This window comes from Antechinus flavipes, chromosome 2 (genome assembly GCF_016432865.1).
Source record: "Antechinus flavipes isolate AdamAnt ecotype Samford, QLD, Australia chromosome 2, AdamAnt_v2, whole genome shotgun sequence".
Taxonomy (NCBI): Eukaryota; Metazoa; Chordata; class Mammalia; order Dasyuromorphia; family Dasyuridae; genus Antechinus; species Antechinus flavipes.
The window spans coordinates 110935187-110953370 of record NC_067399.1 but is presented as its reverse complement, the minus strand read 5'-3'; the positions used below and the strand labels follow the sequence as shown (position 1 = coordinate 110953370).

Below are 18184 nucleotides of genomic sequence, written 5' to 3'. Positions count from 1 at the left end.
TTTAGTTACCACCTGCCTTCATTTCAAGTATCTTGTTATAGGTCTTTCTTCCATCTATCCTATTAGTCCTCTCCTTGATTTTATCAGAAGAGTTTTTCTTATACACATCAATTTGGGCATATCACTGCAGAAAATATTTGGTGACTCCTTAATTCTTGCCAAGTAAAATCCAAACTTATTTATTTGTCTGTCATTTAGAGCCCTTAACAATTTGATAACCACTTCTGCAACATTTTAAATATTTTCCCTTCTTTTACCTGATACTGCTGCCATTGTGGTGCAGACCCTTATCAAGTCACTATTGGACTATTGCAGTAACTTCTGGTAAGTTTGTCTACTTGAAGTCTCTCCTCATTCTAATATATTTTCATTAAGTCACCAAAAAACTTTTTAGAAAACACAGATCTGACCATGCCCCTCCCCCTACTCATTAAAGTCTTTATTGCCCCCATCAACATATTTAAAATTCTCTGTTGTTCAGAGTCCTTCACAACCTAGCACTCCCTTACCTCTCCACCATGTACTTTTTGATTTTCTGTCTTTGGCATCTCTTGGGACTTGTGTATTTTCTCTGGTTGTTGCTGCCTCTTCCCCTCCCCTACCTACACTGCCGCCCTTCCCCATTCTCTTACCTCCCCTCCCCACCATACCATACCTGGAATGCCCTTCTTCCTCATCTCTCTTTGAGGACAGAGACTTTCTTTTGCTTTTTGCTGTATCCTGGTGCATAGCTAGTGCTTAATAATTATTGAGTGACTGATTGCTGATTTCTCAGTTACTAGCCTTTTTTACTCTCTTGAAATTATTGGGTATTATTACTTATGTATTTCTTGTATTGAAGATTGAGATTTCATCTTCAATTTATATTCTACATAAAATGATAAGATACTCTGAGATAGAGAGCAGACATAAACATATAATTGGATCCGGAAAGCCATTTTTCTTTTTAGACCCATCTTAGAAGCTGACTCCTCTTTGATATTCTCTCTGATCACCCTTGCTTGAAATAATACATCCGCAAGGTGAGCCTGTTTAGTCCTTTGAATCTTACTTTTGACCCATATCTTCTTAGGTGCTTCTCCTGGATCATTATTTCTACCCCTTAACTGTGGAGGTACTCTTGGGTTCTCTTCTCTTTTTACACTCTTTGTTAGGCAATCTTATTTATAACCATGTCTAGAATTATTATATCTATGTATATATTTGTATATTGCCTATTCATGTAAATTTCAAACTCGGCATGCCACAAACAATACTCATAATTTTTATCTCTAAACCTATTTCTCTTACTACTTGTGTGATCCTGGACAAGTCACTTAATTTCTGCCTCAGTTTTCACATCTGTAAAAAAGGGAAAATCATTGCACTGACTATGAGGATCAAGTGAGATTAGAAGGACCTTACACAGTGCCTGGCACATATAGGTGATATATAAATGTTGCTGTTATTATTAACTTTATTTCTGTGAGGGCAGTACTAGTCACCCAAGTTGGTAATCTCAAAGTTGTCTTTGACTCCTCAATTTTCTTTACTTTCCTATCATATTGATTCTTGTTGTTTCTGTCCTTAATATATGTACATGCCTTAAAAGTTAGAACTTTTCTATTGTTTTTGTTAACTTAGTACCTGATACATAGTTGGTATACAGTTGGTGCTTGTTGATGATTTGAAATTTACATCCCCTACAACTCTGAATTAGTTATTGTAGATCCATTTTTCAGAAAAGGAAAAAACTAAGGATCCAGGGGTTTGGTGATTTGTCTGTGGTCCTAGCACTTATTTTCTTGAATATATTCCTTTTCACTTAGCTAAAGGCAGCTTATTGAAAGAATAATGACCTATATCCTCAGATGAAAACTATATTATGTAACATTTTGCTTATGAGAACATGTCAAGGAGCTGTAATTTTGCCTCACTACCTCTGTTTTTCTTTTCTTAATGCATAAACATTGTAAGTTTTAGCTAGTCAGGCAATGTGATGCCACATTGAGAACTGACTTCAAATTTCTACTGTGATGCATACTGATCATAGGCTGGGTGACCCTGAGCAAGTCATTTAAACTTTCTATGTCCTTTACAGATCTGTAAGACTAAACTCAGGTTGCTTAATAGTTGTTGATTTGTATTGGTAGAGGAAATTTCCTCAGAGTTCCCTGCTTCAATAAAATCACAAGTCGACCAAAAAAAAAAAAAAAAAGTAGCAGTAGTACAGTTGTCATTGAGTTGTGTTCTATTCTTTGTGACCCTATTTGGGATTTTCTTGGCAGAGATACTGGGTTGGTTTGCCATCTCCTCCAGTTCATTTTTTAGACATGGAAATTGAGACAAACAGGATTAAATGACTTGCTTAGGGTCACATAGTTAGTCAGGGTCTGAGGATGAAATAGGTTGCGCTTATGTTTTGAGGTTTCATTCATATTTGAGATTAAAGTTTAGTAAAATATGTTTGAAGTTAATAGTTTAAATTACTCAATTTTTTTCTTTTTAAGTAAATATTACTGTGTGCTCAACCAATAGAAATTTAAGTGCTATGTGCAAGGCATACACAGATTGTTTAAAAATAAAGAATTTTATATGCTCCTGAAAATAAATTCCCTTAAAGCTTCTCTATATATTTTTGTTTTAAATTTATTTATCTTTTTAGCTTGTTCATAGTAGCACTGATGGTTTATTTTGATGCTAGATTATTTTTCTTGCACTTTGACAAAAGTGAGCTGTTTGTTTTTGTTTAATGGTGGGGTTTTTTTTGAGATGATAATAGGAGTATGTGGTTTGTTTGTTTGTGCGTAGTATTCATGAACTTAATATCAACTCCAAGCCAAGACAAACTTTCAGAAAAAGAAAACTAGTATAATACTTCTCAGACTTCGTCATCTCAGGATCTCTTTACAGTCTTAAAAACTGAGGACCTCAAAGAGTTTTAGTAATGTGGTAGCTGTCCTTACCACATTAGAAATTCAGACATCTATTAACTTAAGTGCTTTTACTTAGTTTTTTATATCTGTATGTGATTGATTGTGATACTATTTTCAAAGTAATAGCTGTAGAAAGACATTTAGCCAAAAGGTTCCATTTGTTTTTGGTCAAATCCCTTCACTTCTCTGACTTACTTTCTTAAAATTTACAAAATGAGATTATAAGAAGGCGTCTATCTCACAGCTTTATAAGAAAAGTGTTTCGTAAATGGTAAAGGAAACTCCAGGAATATTCAGTGTGCTTTAAGTTAAAGGTTTAGGGGAAAATAATTTTGTTTTGATGCTGAAAGTGAAAACATTCTCTGAGGTACTTTTATTTTTGACCTGAGATTTTTGAAACATCATTTATTACTTCTAAATATATATTTTCTTCTCTTCTCTCTCCCCCCACCCCTTTTTTTTCTTTAGTATCAGACATTGAAGGTGGTGATGGACTGCAACTCAGAAAGGAACATACTCTCAAAATATTTGCTTATATCAACTCCTGGACACAAAGGTATCTTGAAACATCTTTTGTGGCAGCTTTTTTGTGGAAAATATTGAATTCTTCCTGTTTTTCTCTTCTTTTTTAAAATATATCAATATAAATAAATACTTGTAGGTTGATTAAAGAATTTCATTAGAATGATTGCACAAATTGTGATCCCTCTAGGCCTTTCAGTCCTATCCAGTTCTTATTTATGTCTTTATATAAATTCTTAACTAGAAAATTCATTTAATACATTTTGTACTTTTTCATTTAGTACCTTTTGCTTTTTAAATTTTCTATGAGGTTCCAATGTAACACTTGGGTTGTCTGTTGTTTTTTATTTTCATATATAATGAATCCATTTTTGGGGGACAGGATACCAGCCTCTTAATGATGGCTTTTATATGGCTTCAGTTAAACAGCATTTAATAATTAGTTACCAGACACTGTGCTTTGGCCTAAGAATACAAAGACAGAAACAATAAAGTTCCTATCCTCAAGGAGCTTATTATATCCTATGAAGGGGGAGGGGGCAATGTGTATCGATAAGTAATTATGAAATTTGTACCATATAATTTTTGAGGCTTGGAAGGAGTATTACATGCTAGTAATTGGAGAATTGGGAAATGTGTTTTGTGGGTGATAGAACTTTATATGAAACCATAAAGGAGCTAGAAATTCCAACAGACAGAGGTGAGGAGGAAATAAATTCTGGGTCTGGTGGGGATAGCTAGAATTTAGCTAGAATTCACAAGGAGGAGCAATATGAAATCAATGTGGAAACCTAATATTGGAGACATATTATGAAGGTCTTTAAATACCAAACAGAGTTAACATTTATGCCTAAGAGCAACTGAAACTTCTGTAAAGATGTTTATTAGACCTGTACATTAGGAATTTTTATTTGGCTTTGTCAAAGATGTATTAGAGAAAAGGAAGACTTAAAGAAGGGAGATCAGTTGTGGGGCTTTTGTATAATAGTTAAGGAGAGTGTTGAGAGTTTGAACTAGGGATAGAGGTAGTAAGACTAATGGGAGAGAGATCTTTGATCTTTTTATAATTGACAAGAATTCTTGACAGTTCATTTTTGATAGTATTTTACAAGATACTTAAACATATTACATGGACATCTAGGTAGCATAGTGGATAGAATGCTGGGTTTGGAGTCAAGAAGTAACACATCTTCCTCAGTTCTCTTCTGATCTCAGCTAATTACTGTAACCAGTGATCCTGGGCAAGTCACCTCTCCCTGTTTGTCTCACTGTCTTCATTGTTAAAATGGAGATGATGTTAAACCAACCCAATATTTTTGTCAAGAAAACCCCAGAGGGGATCCAAAGAATTGGACATGATTGAACAACAAAAATATATGGCATGTACTTTTCTGTAGTCCTTGGGTTTATTTATAGTTGTGGTGCTTGAATTTGTGACATTTACTTAAAAAAAAAAAATGGTGTTAAAAAGAGTTCAGCTTTTGTGGCAGTGAGCAGTTTGGATAATTGCAAATAATAGGTGGTTTTTCAAATATATTACAACCTACATCATCTTCTTCTTTTTTTGCTGAGGCAATTGGGGTTCAGTGATTTGCCCAGGGTCATACAGGAAGTGTTAAGTATCTGAGATCAGATTTGAACTGAGGTTCTCCTGACTTCAAGGCTGGTGCTCTAATCATTGTGCCACTTAGCTGCCACTTAACCTTGCATCTTCTTATTCAGCTTTAGCAGCAGTTCATTGTCCATTTGTGGTATCTTTCATTTGTGGTTGTGTGCATGTGCACTGAACAGGATTTGGATTGAGGAGAGACCCAGGTTCAAAGTGTTCATTTGAACGTTGGAAAAGGTATCATTGTAGATGTGTTCCTTAACATCTCTGAACCTTATTTTTTTTACACATAAAATCACACATAGTATATTTACTATTTAACTCACTGAATTGACAGTCTGTTCTACTTTTGAATAGTTCTGTTAGGAAGTTTTTTTCTGACATGAAGCCTGAATTTGACAGCTTATATCTTTTGTACTTTGTTCCTCCATACCAGGCTAAGCAGAACAAGTTTAATTCCTCTTCCATTTGCTAGCTTTTCAAATCCTTGAAGTCAGATGTTTCCCATAACTTTTTTCTTCTTCAAGTTAGTCAGTGTTTTGTTGAGCATTGAGTATATAAAAAAAGGCCCTCACAATCTAACGTAGAGACAACTCTCAAACTCCAGTATACAAATTTAAATGGCATAAATTGGAAATAATCATCAGAGGAAAGGCACAGTCATTAAGAAGATTGGGAAAGACATTCTGTAGAAGGTAGAATTTTTTTTTAACTAGAACTTCAAGGAATCCAAAGAACCTAGGAAGAAGAGATGGGGAAAGGGGACATTCTAGGCATGGGGATTAGAAAGTGAGTGAGAATGAGCAGAGCTAAGAGATGGGATTATCTTGTTCCAAATTCACTTTAAGAAGTTTAGTTAAGTGGATTCAAGATGACGTGATGGAGAATGTAAGATGTAAAAACTGGAAAGGGGTGAGGGTACTTTATAATTGATTGTGGAAGTGATACATAGCCCTGAAATTTAGTGAGTAGGGGTGACATGATCAGTCCTGTGATTTAGTTATTTTGATCACCTTTCTAGCTAAGTGGAAGATGGATTGGAGTGGAAAGAGACTTCAGACTACAGTATCTTTCAAGTGGGATGTGCTTGAAGTAGAGTGGCTCTATCAGAGGGTTGTATATTAGAAGTATTGCAAATGTGAAATTGATAGGAGTCTTGGCAACAGATTTCTGATTGGTTATTAGACTTATCAGAGTTCCTAAGTTTTTCAAAGTTTTTTGTCTTTACAATATTTACAATATTATATTGTATTGTATAATACAGTTTACAATAGCTTTATATAAATTGTTTTCTAGTTCTGTTCATGCCTTCCTAGCCTCTCTGAAACTATCCCCTTTAAGCTTTATCTCATTATATACTATTTATATGTCATAAAATTTATCCATTCCCTAATTTATTTCTTTATTCCCCACAGATTCCCATATCTTCCTTCTTCTTTTTCTTCTTTTTTTTTTCTGAGGCAATTGGGAGTAAGTGACTTGCTCAGAGCCACACAGCTAGGGGTGTTAAGTGTCTGAGACAAGATTTGAACTCAGGTCTTCCTGACTTGAGGGTTGGTGCTCTATCTACTGCATCACCTAGCTGCTCCTATATCATCCTTCATTAAGGAGAGTCATAAATGTTTTTATACATCATTAGGATTATTTTTTTGCTTAAGACCAATTCCTCCCTCTAGATGGGCAGTTGAGTAGCATAGTGGATAGAATGCTGGACCTGGAGTTAACCCCTTCCCCCCAAAACAAAACAAAACAAAACACATCTTCCTGAGTTAAAATCTAGCCTTAGTCACTTATTGACTATGTAACCCTAGGCAAGTCACTTCATCCTGTTTGCTTCAATTTTCTCATCTGTAAAATGAGCTGGAGAAGGAAATTGCACTCCATTTACCCAAAGTGAGGTCATGAACAGTTAGAAAACCTTGAAAAATGACTGAACAGCAAAAGTCCCTTCCTCTGTTTCATACTTCTCCCCTTTTCTTCTATTTTCTCTTGTTGAGTTGTGATGTATAAAAAGTTTGGGAGACATAATTGTCAGTGTAATTTTTTTATTAATCATGCTAGTCATGATTATTTAAAGGGCCAGTAGTACTTTCTAATGTCAAAGATTCCACATGGAACCTACTCAGTCAGTATTTATATACCTTTGGAAGACTGGGTGTTCCTGAGGGTGACAATCAACTCTGGTTAATAATAAGAAAAATGAATATTATAATGAAAAGTGGACCTATTCTAATGAGATCCTGGACTATTTGACTCTGATTATTTAGTCTTAGACTAAGATCACTTCTGTCTAGGACCAAACAAACTTGTTGGGCAGGTTCTCCTACCCAGAATGGAAAGGCTTGTACCTCAGGAAATTTCATCCATCAAAAATGCCTTTTAGAAACTGAACAATGTATAGGTTGTGTCTTAATTCAATAACTGGTCATTAATATAAAAAAAGAAATAAAATTTCTCTGAATGAAATGTATTTCTATATCCAATTTGCACATGCATATGTATGTGTGTTTGTATGTGATTCCTTCTTTTGATTTAAGAATAATTTTAAATGCATAAAATAAAATACATGGCATTGCAAAGAAGCCAGTTATATTGAAATGCATTTTCTGAGTGTGAGGGTGCATGTTTATAATGCTAGCTATTGAAGAAATGAGATTTTTGAATCTCTTCTTGAACTTGGGAGTTTGGAGTTCAGTGTACTGTGCTGATTAGATATCTACATTAAGTTTGGTATTAATATGGTGAGCCCCTGAAGGTAAGGATGGGGTGGGGACCATATTGCCTAAGTTGGGACAAACTGACTCAGATTTAAAACAGAGTTACTGGATTAAACCTAAAATGTAATGGAACTGACCCTGTGTGTTGCCTCTGAGTCTCTAACTGGGTTATATGAAACTTAGTTTTTAGTTAAAACACAAACATACACATGCATATGCATGCGTGTGCATGTGCACACACACATGTTTATCAGTTTTAAAATTACAAGACTCCAGGTTAAGAACCCCCAAATTAAGTGGATTCTAAGATCTCTTCCAGTTTTTACTTATGATACTTTTAAGCAGTGATTATCTTTTCTGACCATACATTTCTTATTACATACTTTATTCGTGTTCTTTGTAGTTTCTTATTGTTGGGATTGGGAGAAGGGAACAAATATTTATTGAATGTCTACTCTGCCAAGTACTATGCTCTCATCTCATTTGATCTTTTTACAATCCTATAAAGTAAGTTGCCATTATTTTGATCCCCATTTTGTAGTTGATGAAACTTTGGAAGAGAAAAGTGATTTGCTCAGGGCACAGCTAGTAATTTTTTATTTCATATTTGAACTTAGGTCTCTTGACTCTTTCCACTGAGCCACTTAGTTATTATGCATTGTAACCTGTTCCCACATTTTTCTGCCTCTTGATTACTCTCTTTATGCTATTTAATCTGAATTTTTTTTTTATCATCGTAGTGTTTCTTTACTTAAAGCCATATAACAACACTAATAGGATATTCATTTTTTTTAATATATGTATGTATGTGTGTGTGTATGTATGTATATATAATGACCTTGTTTTTCTGAGAGAAGTAAATTAGTAACAATTGGTCACTTATTAAACATTTACAGTGTGCCAGACATTGTGCTAATTACTGGAGATACAAAAAGAGGCAAAAGATAGTCTTTTGCCCTCAAGGAGCTTAGAATCTAATGAGAGAGACAACATGGAAACATATACATAGCAAGCTACATACAGGACAAATTGTAGTTTGTTCTTATTGAAGAGGGAGGGGATGCCATGACATGCAAGTGAATTGGATTTAAGTGAGGGAGGACTGGGCAAGGTCACCTTAACTCACTCCTCTAGAGCTATCTGGATCTAGTGGCCAGATATGGATCAGGACAATTGGAGATGCACTCCCCTCTTTTCCTCTGCCCTCCTTCCCCCAATAAATAGGAAATAATTAAAAGAGAGAAAGCACTGGAAATGAGGGGTGAGAAAGACTTCCTATAAGAGATAGGACTTAGTGGGGACTTAAAAAAAGCCAAGAAAGTCAGTAGTCATAACACAAGAAAAAGAGCATTCCAGGCACTAAGGCTACCTGAGAAAATTACCAGTGATTGAGAGATGGAGTCATCACTAAAGAGCTCTGTAATTGGTGGTAGGCAGTCCAGCCCACTTTCCTCATTCTGAAAGTCTAAAAGAAGGTATATATTTTCCAGGCTGGCCTTTTTAAGGCAAATCACCCTTCCCCCCTTCATCTCCCCCCTCCCCCCACACCCACATTGGCAGCTGGATCCTCATTATGGAGACCTTCAAAGTGATTTTCATTCATTTGGAGATCTGGCCCTGATAATTGATAAGTATCTAGGCCTGGGAGCATTGGCTTTCTTTTCAACTGGAAGTTTTAGCCTCAGACTTCTATAAAGGACAATTATAAACTGCATATTTTTTGCTGAATGTCTGAAGCAGGATTATGCCTTGTCAAGGAACCTCTCTCCTTGGCATAGTTGCCTGCCAGAAAAGACCGCTGTGAAAAGACCTTCTCAGTGCCAATAAACTTCCTTTTTTGCCATTAATATTTTGGGTTCGTGAATGCTTTCACAGTGAATCTGCGCTTGCCAGAAGGGGATTCCCACCACTCTCAGCACTGCCACTAGAACAGCATCAACTCACAGGGTTGTTATGTTTAAGATAATGAAATTTCTTTAAATACTATATAAATACTACCTATCATTTTAATTTCCTCTACACATCTGAGATTATCAAAAGAGTTCATGTTTCATGGATTCACTATGAACCACTATGTGAATTCACTATGAATTCACTATGGCTCTTATTCTTGTAATTCTTTTGTCTTGAATATTGTATTTTGTGCCCTTCAGTTCTTTATATATTACCAGCTGCTAAATCTTGAGCGATCATGATCTTGGCTCCTCAGTACTTGAATTTTTCTTTCCGCGGCTTTTAGTATTTTCTCTTTGAATTAGGAGTTCTAGATTTTGGCTACAGTATTCTGGGAGTTTTCAGTGTGGCGTTTGTTTCAGGAAGTGATTGTTTGATTCATTCAATTTCTACCTTGTCCTCTGGTTCTAAGATAGCTGGAGGTTTTCCTTTTATAACTTATTGAAATAGCATGTGTAAGCTCTTTTTATGTTTGTTCATGGATTTCAGATGTTCTATTAATTCTTAAATTAGCTCAACTTTATTTCTAAGTTTTTTTTTATGAAATATTTCACATTTCATTCCATTTTTTCAGTCTTTTTGATCTAGACCTCATTTTGACTTTGTTTTATTTGACTTTATTATTTTTTAGTTGATAATTCATGCATTACATCATTATCTTTTGTTTGGCTAGTTCTGATTTTCAAGGTATTTTTTTTCCAGTAAGGTTTTATACTCCTTTTCTAAGCTTTTTTTTTTTTTTTAAACTTTTCCTTTTTTAATGTTTCTGGGAATTGTTGTTTTGTTGTCCTTATTTCCATTTTGCATTTTTTCTTCGTGGCTTTGCTTTGTAGATGTTTTCTAGTCATTTGTCTCCCGTGTTTGTATTTTATACTTCCTTTTTTTTTTTTTTAATAAAATAATTCATTTGTTTGCTAAATCTTGTAGTTTACTTGGACTTGACTTTGGACCTTATGTTAATGTTGGCTCTGTTCCCTTTTTGGTAGGAATGTCTGACTCGACTCTCTTATGCCTTTCTGCTATTTTCATGTCTCATGTCTGTAGTCTTTAATGTTTAGGAACTTCTAAAAGAGGGTGATATAGGGAAAAGTTTTTTCACAGCCCTACAAGAGTAATATATTTTACTTTTATTATTATATTATTATCCATATTGTCATATTATTATACACATAATTTTTTGGAACTTATTTCTTGCTCTTTATACAACTTGGGCTCCTTTTCTTTCAGGCTTCTCTTTATTACTACTGTTTCTCTTCACCTTCGCGGAATTGGATAATGGGTAGCAAAATTGTTGGTTCAGGAGTACCCTAAGATTTCTTTTTTATCTAGCATCAACTATCCTGGTATTTGGTCTTTGTTTCCTTATAATTCTTGGATGTTGAAATGTTTCCAATGCTGTGTTCCTGGCCAGTGCTCCCATCCCAGTGTCCACAGATTTCTCTTCTGAAGCTGCTCTTTTTTAATTCAAAAACAATTTTTTGGGTTACATTTTAAGTTCCAAACTATTTCCCTTCTTCCTGACAGTGCACTAGATAAGTCCACCATTTGATATAGGGGTGTGTGTGTGTGTGTGTGTGTGTGTGTGTGTGTGTGTGTGTGTGTACTAAAACTCAATCTTTGGTCTTCCCCTCAGCTTCTCCCCCCCTCTCCAGCTCAAAGGGGGATTATCACCTTGGGAAACAGACCTAATAGTGGTATTACTGGGTCAAAGGCTATATATAGTTTTGTAATTCTTTGAGTAGATTTCTCTCTAAAATGGTTAGATCACTTCACAGTTACACCAGCAATATATTAGTGTCCCAATTTTTCCATATCCCCTCCAACATTTATCATTTTAACCAATATAATAGGTGTTAAGTAATCTTAAATTTTTTTTTCAACCTGAATTTCTCTAATCAGTAATGATTTAGAGCACCTTTTTAAATAAGAATGTAAAATAGCTTTGATTTCTTCATCAAAAAACTGTATTTTTTACTGTTTATCATTTGTGAAATAATTTATCTTATAAATTGGACAAAGTTCTCTATGTATTCTCTATCCCTTTATTTGAGAACTTTTCTATAAAACTTTGCCCCAATTTTCTGTTTTTCTTCTAATCTTGGCTGTTTTAGTTTTATTTCTAAAAAAAAAAATTAAGGTAATCAAAATCATCTACCCTACCTAATGTTGTCTATTGTTTATAAGTTTTCCCATTCTTAAGTCTGATTTGTTCTGTGTTCTAACTTATATCTGTCATCTTTTCATGTCATTTTGTTCATTTTGACTTTATTTTTGGTAGATTGTATAAGATGTTGGTCTATATGGAGTTTCTGTTAGACTACTTTACAATTTTCCTGATGGTTTTAAACTAGTTAATTATTATTCCATAAACTTAAATCTTTACATTTATCAAACACAAGATTGGTGTCATCATTTACTATTGTGTATTTTGTGTCTGCTTTGTTCACTAATCCATTTTTCTCTTTCTTTCTTTTGTCTTTTTTTCATTTACTACTGTGTATTTTGTGTCTGCTTTGTTCCACTGATCCATTTTTCTCTTTCTTCCCTCCTTCCCTCTTCCCCCTTTACCCCCTTTCTCCTTTTCAGTTTTCCCCCCTTTCCCCCTTTCCGCAATTGAGATTTAGTGACTTGCCCAGGGTCACACAGCTAGGAAGTGTTAAGTATTTGAGACTAGATTTGAACTCAGATCCTCCTAACTTCAGGGCTGTGGCTCTATCCATTGCCGTCACCTAGCTGCCCCCATTAACTACTACCAGATATAATTACCACCTTATATATACCACAATTTAAGATCTTGTGCTACTAAATTTCCTTTCTTCTTTTTTAAAAAAATTAACTCCTTTGATATTCTTGAACTTTTGTTCTTCCAAATGAATATTATTATTTTTGTAATTCAGCAAAGCATTATGTTGGTAATTGGGTTGACATTGAAGTTTAAGTATATTTGTCATTATACTTAATTATGATTGTCATTTTTATGTTGGCTCTGTCCACCTGGAAACACTATTTCTCCAGTTATTTAAATTTGACTTTATTTGCATAAGAATAGTTTTATAATTATAATAGTTCCTGAGTTTGTTTTGGTTGGTGTACTTTGTTATTTTGTGCTTTCTACAGCTATTTTAAAGGGAGTCTCTCTTCTTGCAAGGTTTTATTGGTAATACATAGAAATGCTCATTATTTATGTCACTTTATTTATATCCTGCTACTTTGCTAAAATTATTATTTTACCTAGTCCTTTAATTGAATCTCTAGGACTTTCTAAGCATATCATCTGCAAAAAAGAGATAGTTTTATTACCTCATTGCTCATTCTGATTCCTTCAATTTCTTGTTCTTCTCTTACTTCTATTGCTTGCATTTCTAATACAATATTGAGTGATATTGGTGATATTGGATATCCTTTCACTTTTCATCATCATTCATTATCTTCTAGTTTTAGCTTATCCTTATTACAAAATGATGCATTTATAAAATCGATTATGTTAATAGTTTTCAGTTAAACTATCCCTGCATTCCTGGCATAAATCCCAATTACCTAATTCCAGTTTTAAGTATTATTAAAGAACTTGGAAAAACTTTGTGATATTTAAGTTTTAGTTTGCTTTTGAAAATATTTTTGATAAAAATTGCTTCATAGATTTTTTTTTCCTGTCAAAGGAATTAAATAGTGGAAACTATCAGAGACTTGAGATCTTGCAAAAAAGCAGGTTGTATTTTTCAACTTAAGACTAGTTAGTTTACAATGTAGGGACCTCTCCAATACTTTGATATGACATTTAGCATCTTCTGAAGTTATCTGTTCTAGGTGTTGTGATAAAATGGAAAGAATATTGCCTTGGAGTTAAAGGGTCTAGGTTCATATCCTGCCTCTGGCAATTTGTACCTATGATCTTGGGTAAGTCATTTCACTTTTAAACACTTTAGGTCTTAGTTTTCTTGTGTATACAAAGAACCTTGGTTTTCTCATATATAAAAAGAGTGGATTGTACTAGCATTGTCATTTTTCAATCGTATCAAATTCTTTGTAATCCCATTTGTGATTTCTTGGCATAAACCTGTTTTGCTATTTCTTTCTCCTGCTCATTTTTCAGATGAAGAAACTCAGGCAAATAATGTTAAGTGACTTGCCCAAAGTTATATAGCCAATAAGTGTCTGAAACTGGATTTGAACTCAGATCTCTTGATTCCAGGCCTAGCAGTTTATGCACTATGCCACTTAACTGTCCTCAGTGACTTTCTATAAGCCCTTCTAATTAAATTACCAAATTGTCTTCAAAGAGGTTTAATTTTGCTTCCCCTGTGCCATTTTAAATTTTCTTGGTGATTTTTTTTTTTTTTTTGGCTATAATTAGCATTTCCAATTCTCAGTTTCCTTCAAAACTCAGTCAGGGTCATCTCCAACTAGTTATTTTTGTGGCCTTGAATAAATAACATAACTTTTTTGTATCTTAGTTTCCCTTTTTTTTTCCTTTTTTAAATGGAAGAGTCTGCCTTAACTGACTTCTGAGATTGTTTATATCCATAAATCTGGGCTGTGTGATCTTATGACATGCTTTTAAATCTGCTAGTCTGACCTTGACAAGCCACTTAACTTTTTCTAGATCTTTGGATTTTGGTAAAAACGTTTGGGATAGGTGATTTCCATGGTTTCTTCTAATTTTAAAATCTGTGAGCTTAAACTATAACACTTATGATTTAGAATTTTTGTACTTTTTTATATTACCCCTTCCCTTTAGTTTGACATACTCTCCCCTTCCCACTCCCCCATACCGAAGGAAAAACTAAATCCTACTTCGAAATATCATTGGCTTTATTTTTATTTTTTGAATATTACTGGCTTTTAGAAAAAATTAGCAGATACTAATTTATCCCAATGTAGTTGAAACAAAAGATAAAAGAGTATTGCTTTTGAATGATAAAATATCAGGATTGATTTAAATTTTTTTAAAAAAACAATTTAAATATCTGGGCTTTGATTTGTCATATAAATACATTTTGTGATTACTTGAATTATACAAATAAAAATATGCTTTATTCTATTTTAACATCCATTATAGACTTGTTGTAATATAAAAAAAATATGGTGGTGGTTATGGCTTATTAACATGCCTTTGTTTTTATGTATATTATTTATTTTGATACTTGTGTATCTCTTTTTGGTGAAGGTCACCCTAAATGGATTACATTACACTCAGGAAAATGGTCATTTTCAGTAGCTGTGACCTGAAAAAAAATTACCTACCCAATTGTTGGCTAGTGTTGGACTTTATCTCTTAAACCTTTTTAAGCTTTGTAGGATCCTTCCATTTCTTACCCTCTTTTTTGATTTGGGGTTTCTTTTTTAACAGGAGTACAAATTGCTGGCATACAATGTGAGGTATCCCTTACCCATCAGATGCCAACTTTTGTGACCTCGATTTAAAAGGGATACAGAGCTTACCTGTGGGAATGAGTCCAAAGGAAAATTCTTGAATTAAACTTGTTTTAGGTAGTATTCTCTACAGTGTAGGTGTTTGAATGGGGAAGTCCTGAATTCACATCGCAACTCAGATACATATTATCTGACCATGTCAGAAATGCTATTTAACTTCTGTATGCTTCAATTTCTTCTTCAGTTATAGGGATGATAACAGCCCCTACTCCCTAGGATTTTGTGATGATAAAATGAGTTAACATGTAAATGTGCTTTGCAAACCTTAATTGCTCTGTAAAACTAGCTATTATTATTGCCATTCTTGTCTAAACTGGTTTGACATAGCTGGACTTATATTGACTAGGTTATAGTAGTTTTGAGAATTTTCCTAAGTGGAAAAGAAAGGAGGAGATAGTATCTTTGGTATTTTTTTTAGAAAGCTGACCTCAGAAATCAGAAATCATTTTAAGATCCTCTTCTCTAACACAGTTTCTGACTTTCATGCAACTTCTTAGTATTCTAAGCAGACTGTCTTTTAAGTAGCAGAAGCTGCAGAGCTTGAACCTCTACATTGATAGCAATGGAATTCCTCCTCTGGAATTCCCTAGACTAATGAAAGTGCTTTGAGAGTGGGAAGATGGCATGAATTTTATCCTTTTCTATAATAGACAAGTGAGTCTAACACACTCACACCTGCTTTTCTTCCATTTTGCCTCTGGTCTGTGCCTCTAAGGTCAGTTATAATGAAAGTGCTCTTTGGGCATTCACCACCTCTGTAAAGGTACTGTTGGGAAAATTATTCTCTCTCCCACCACTTTATTCACTCCCTGTTCTTCAGATCACTTTTTGACTGAAAACTGTTCTCCTCTTGATTGGTGACCCCTGTATTTCAGGACAGTGACTGGTGAGTGAGACTCCATTTTCACTCTTTCGCTCTCCTATTGTCCAGGCACACTTTTGCCCCTCCCTTCCTTCTACCCCTCTCACCCTACTCCTCGCCCCCATTTCTTGTTTGCATTATTCAGTGAATTTCACAGTCATACATACTTAAGGAGGGGGTTGTGCTCAGTGTTTATTTATTACGATAAGTGTGAATGATCAAAAAAATTGGAAGAATTCTGTTCTGTATTCTGTAGTAAACTTTGGGACTTTCATCTTCATGGCAATAAACATTATTTGAGGACAGTTGTAAAAATGGAATGAGCTGAAGTATCATAGGTACTAAGGAATATCTGCATTGCCTACATTAAAAACAAATTTAATTAAAACAGTTTTTATTAAAAAATAAATCTTTTTTGTGTTTGAAGTATCATTGAGCATTCTATGCTTGAGATTTGTATTTATTTTCTCAGTGTCATAATTGGTTGCTAGGGCTTATTGAGGCTGTATTTCACAGTAAAGAGTTTATGTATTTCATAGGAAACAAATAGGTCAAAAAACGTGATCTTCATTTTTATGGTTAATAATAGTAGTAGTACCCTATTCTTGCTGTTTTTAATAAATGTATGGTTTGTCTTTAGCTGGTGTTATTCATGGAATTATTCTATTTATTTATGTCAGTTAAGTTGGATAAGAATTAACAATAAAAGTAAAAAAGTTACTGGGTTAGGCCTATGGCCATTGCTTCTAGTGTGTCTGCTGTACAATAGAAAGTCTTATTTTATAAGATAGAAGTCTACTTGTTGCTCTTAAATCTTTGTATGTATAACCAACAGTGTGTTTAGTTCTTTTGACTGCCCCATCACCCAAATACTGAGGTTATTTTCACAAAAACTGTTTTCTAATCAGATTCTCTTTTTGGGCCTGTACAAGTTAGATTTTTGAACTTAAGTATAACATTTAACACTCATCCCTCATAAATTTCGTCTTGATGGTTGTATCTTTGTTGTATATTCTTTTAGAAACCAATTCTTTCACCCATTGTATTTATTCTTTCTCCCAAGTTTATTTCATCCTCTTAAATTTTTTTTTTTTTTTTTTTTTTTTTGAGAAGAAGGCAGGCCTTAAGAGGATGTGGAAATGTATTATTTGTCTTATGCTTTGTTGGAATTTTATTGTTTAACACAGTCCATTTTATATTATTATTTTGGTGGCATTTCGGTTGAATCTTAAATAAAGCCTTAAATAAAAAGTCTACTTAAAAATCTTCAGTTAATCCTTTAAGCAATTGGTAGCTCTTAAATGTTTTTATTTTCTTTGTCTCTGGTCAGGATTTTTTTCTTTGTTGTCTCCTTGCTGCTTAATAGACATTAAGTGCTTACCAAAGCTTGTTAAATTTTGTGTGTTTTTCTTAGTTATTTAACTAAGGAAACTGATTAAGAGCCTTTTATTTTTTTTCTAAGTACTTTTTTCTATATATTTATGATTTAATTAAAACCAATAATATTCATGGAAACAAACATATTTTTTGATTTCTCTTTTTCAGGCAATGTCTATGCTGCTTTAAGGAGTATAAGCACTTGGAGATTTTTAACCAAGTAGTATGTGCTCTCATTAACTTAGTGATTGCCCAAGTTCAAGCGCTTCGGGACCAGCTCTGTAAACATTGCACTATTAACATAGATTCAACATGGCAAGATCAGAATAATCAAGCTGAGGAGCCATTGAATGTAGAAAGAGAGTCTCATGAAGAAGAAAATATAGAAAGACAAAAATCAGAGAAAAAATTAGACTCTACAAGGATTTGTAGCCTGACGGAGGAGGAGTCTACGAAGAGTTCTGATCCTTTTAATTTATGGAGTACAGATGAGAAGGAAAAACTCTTGCTATGTGTGGCAAAAATCTTTCAGATTCAGTTTCCCTTATATACTGCTTACAAGCATAACACTCATCCTACAATAGAGGTATTTTTTTTTTTTAATATTTTGCTAATTTCTTGGAGAAGTCATAATAGTAAAACATTTAAACTCCACATTATAATTTTTAATATATGCTAAACAAATTAAGCATTGTGAAAGGAAAATGTATAGAATATGTATATGAAAATTATCGAGATCATTATTTTCACACAAGATATCCATTTAATAATGCTCTACTGGTGGTTTTGTTCCTGT

The 18184-nt window shown here is 33.8% G+C and overlaps 1 protein-coding gene across 2 annotated transcripts in view; it reads left to right on the top strand.

Moving 5' to 3' along the window:
* Positions 1 to 18184, top strand: part of USP34 (ubiquitin specific peptidase 34) — a 271113-nt gene that overhangs the window by 47482 nt on the left and 205447 nt on the right. For both annotated transcript variants that reach the window (XM_051975344.1, XM_051975343.1), the window contains exons 2-3: positions 3384 to 3471; positions 17557 to 17974. In XM_051975344.1, the coding sequence (XP_051831304.1) occupies positions 3384 to 3471; positions 17557 to 17974 (506 nt within the window). The remainder of the gene's footprint in view (positions 1 to 3383; positions 3472 to 17556; positions 17975 to 18184) is intronic.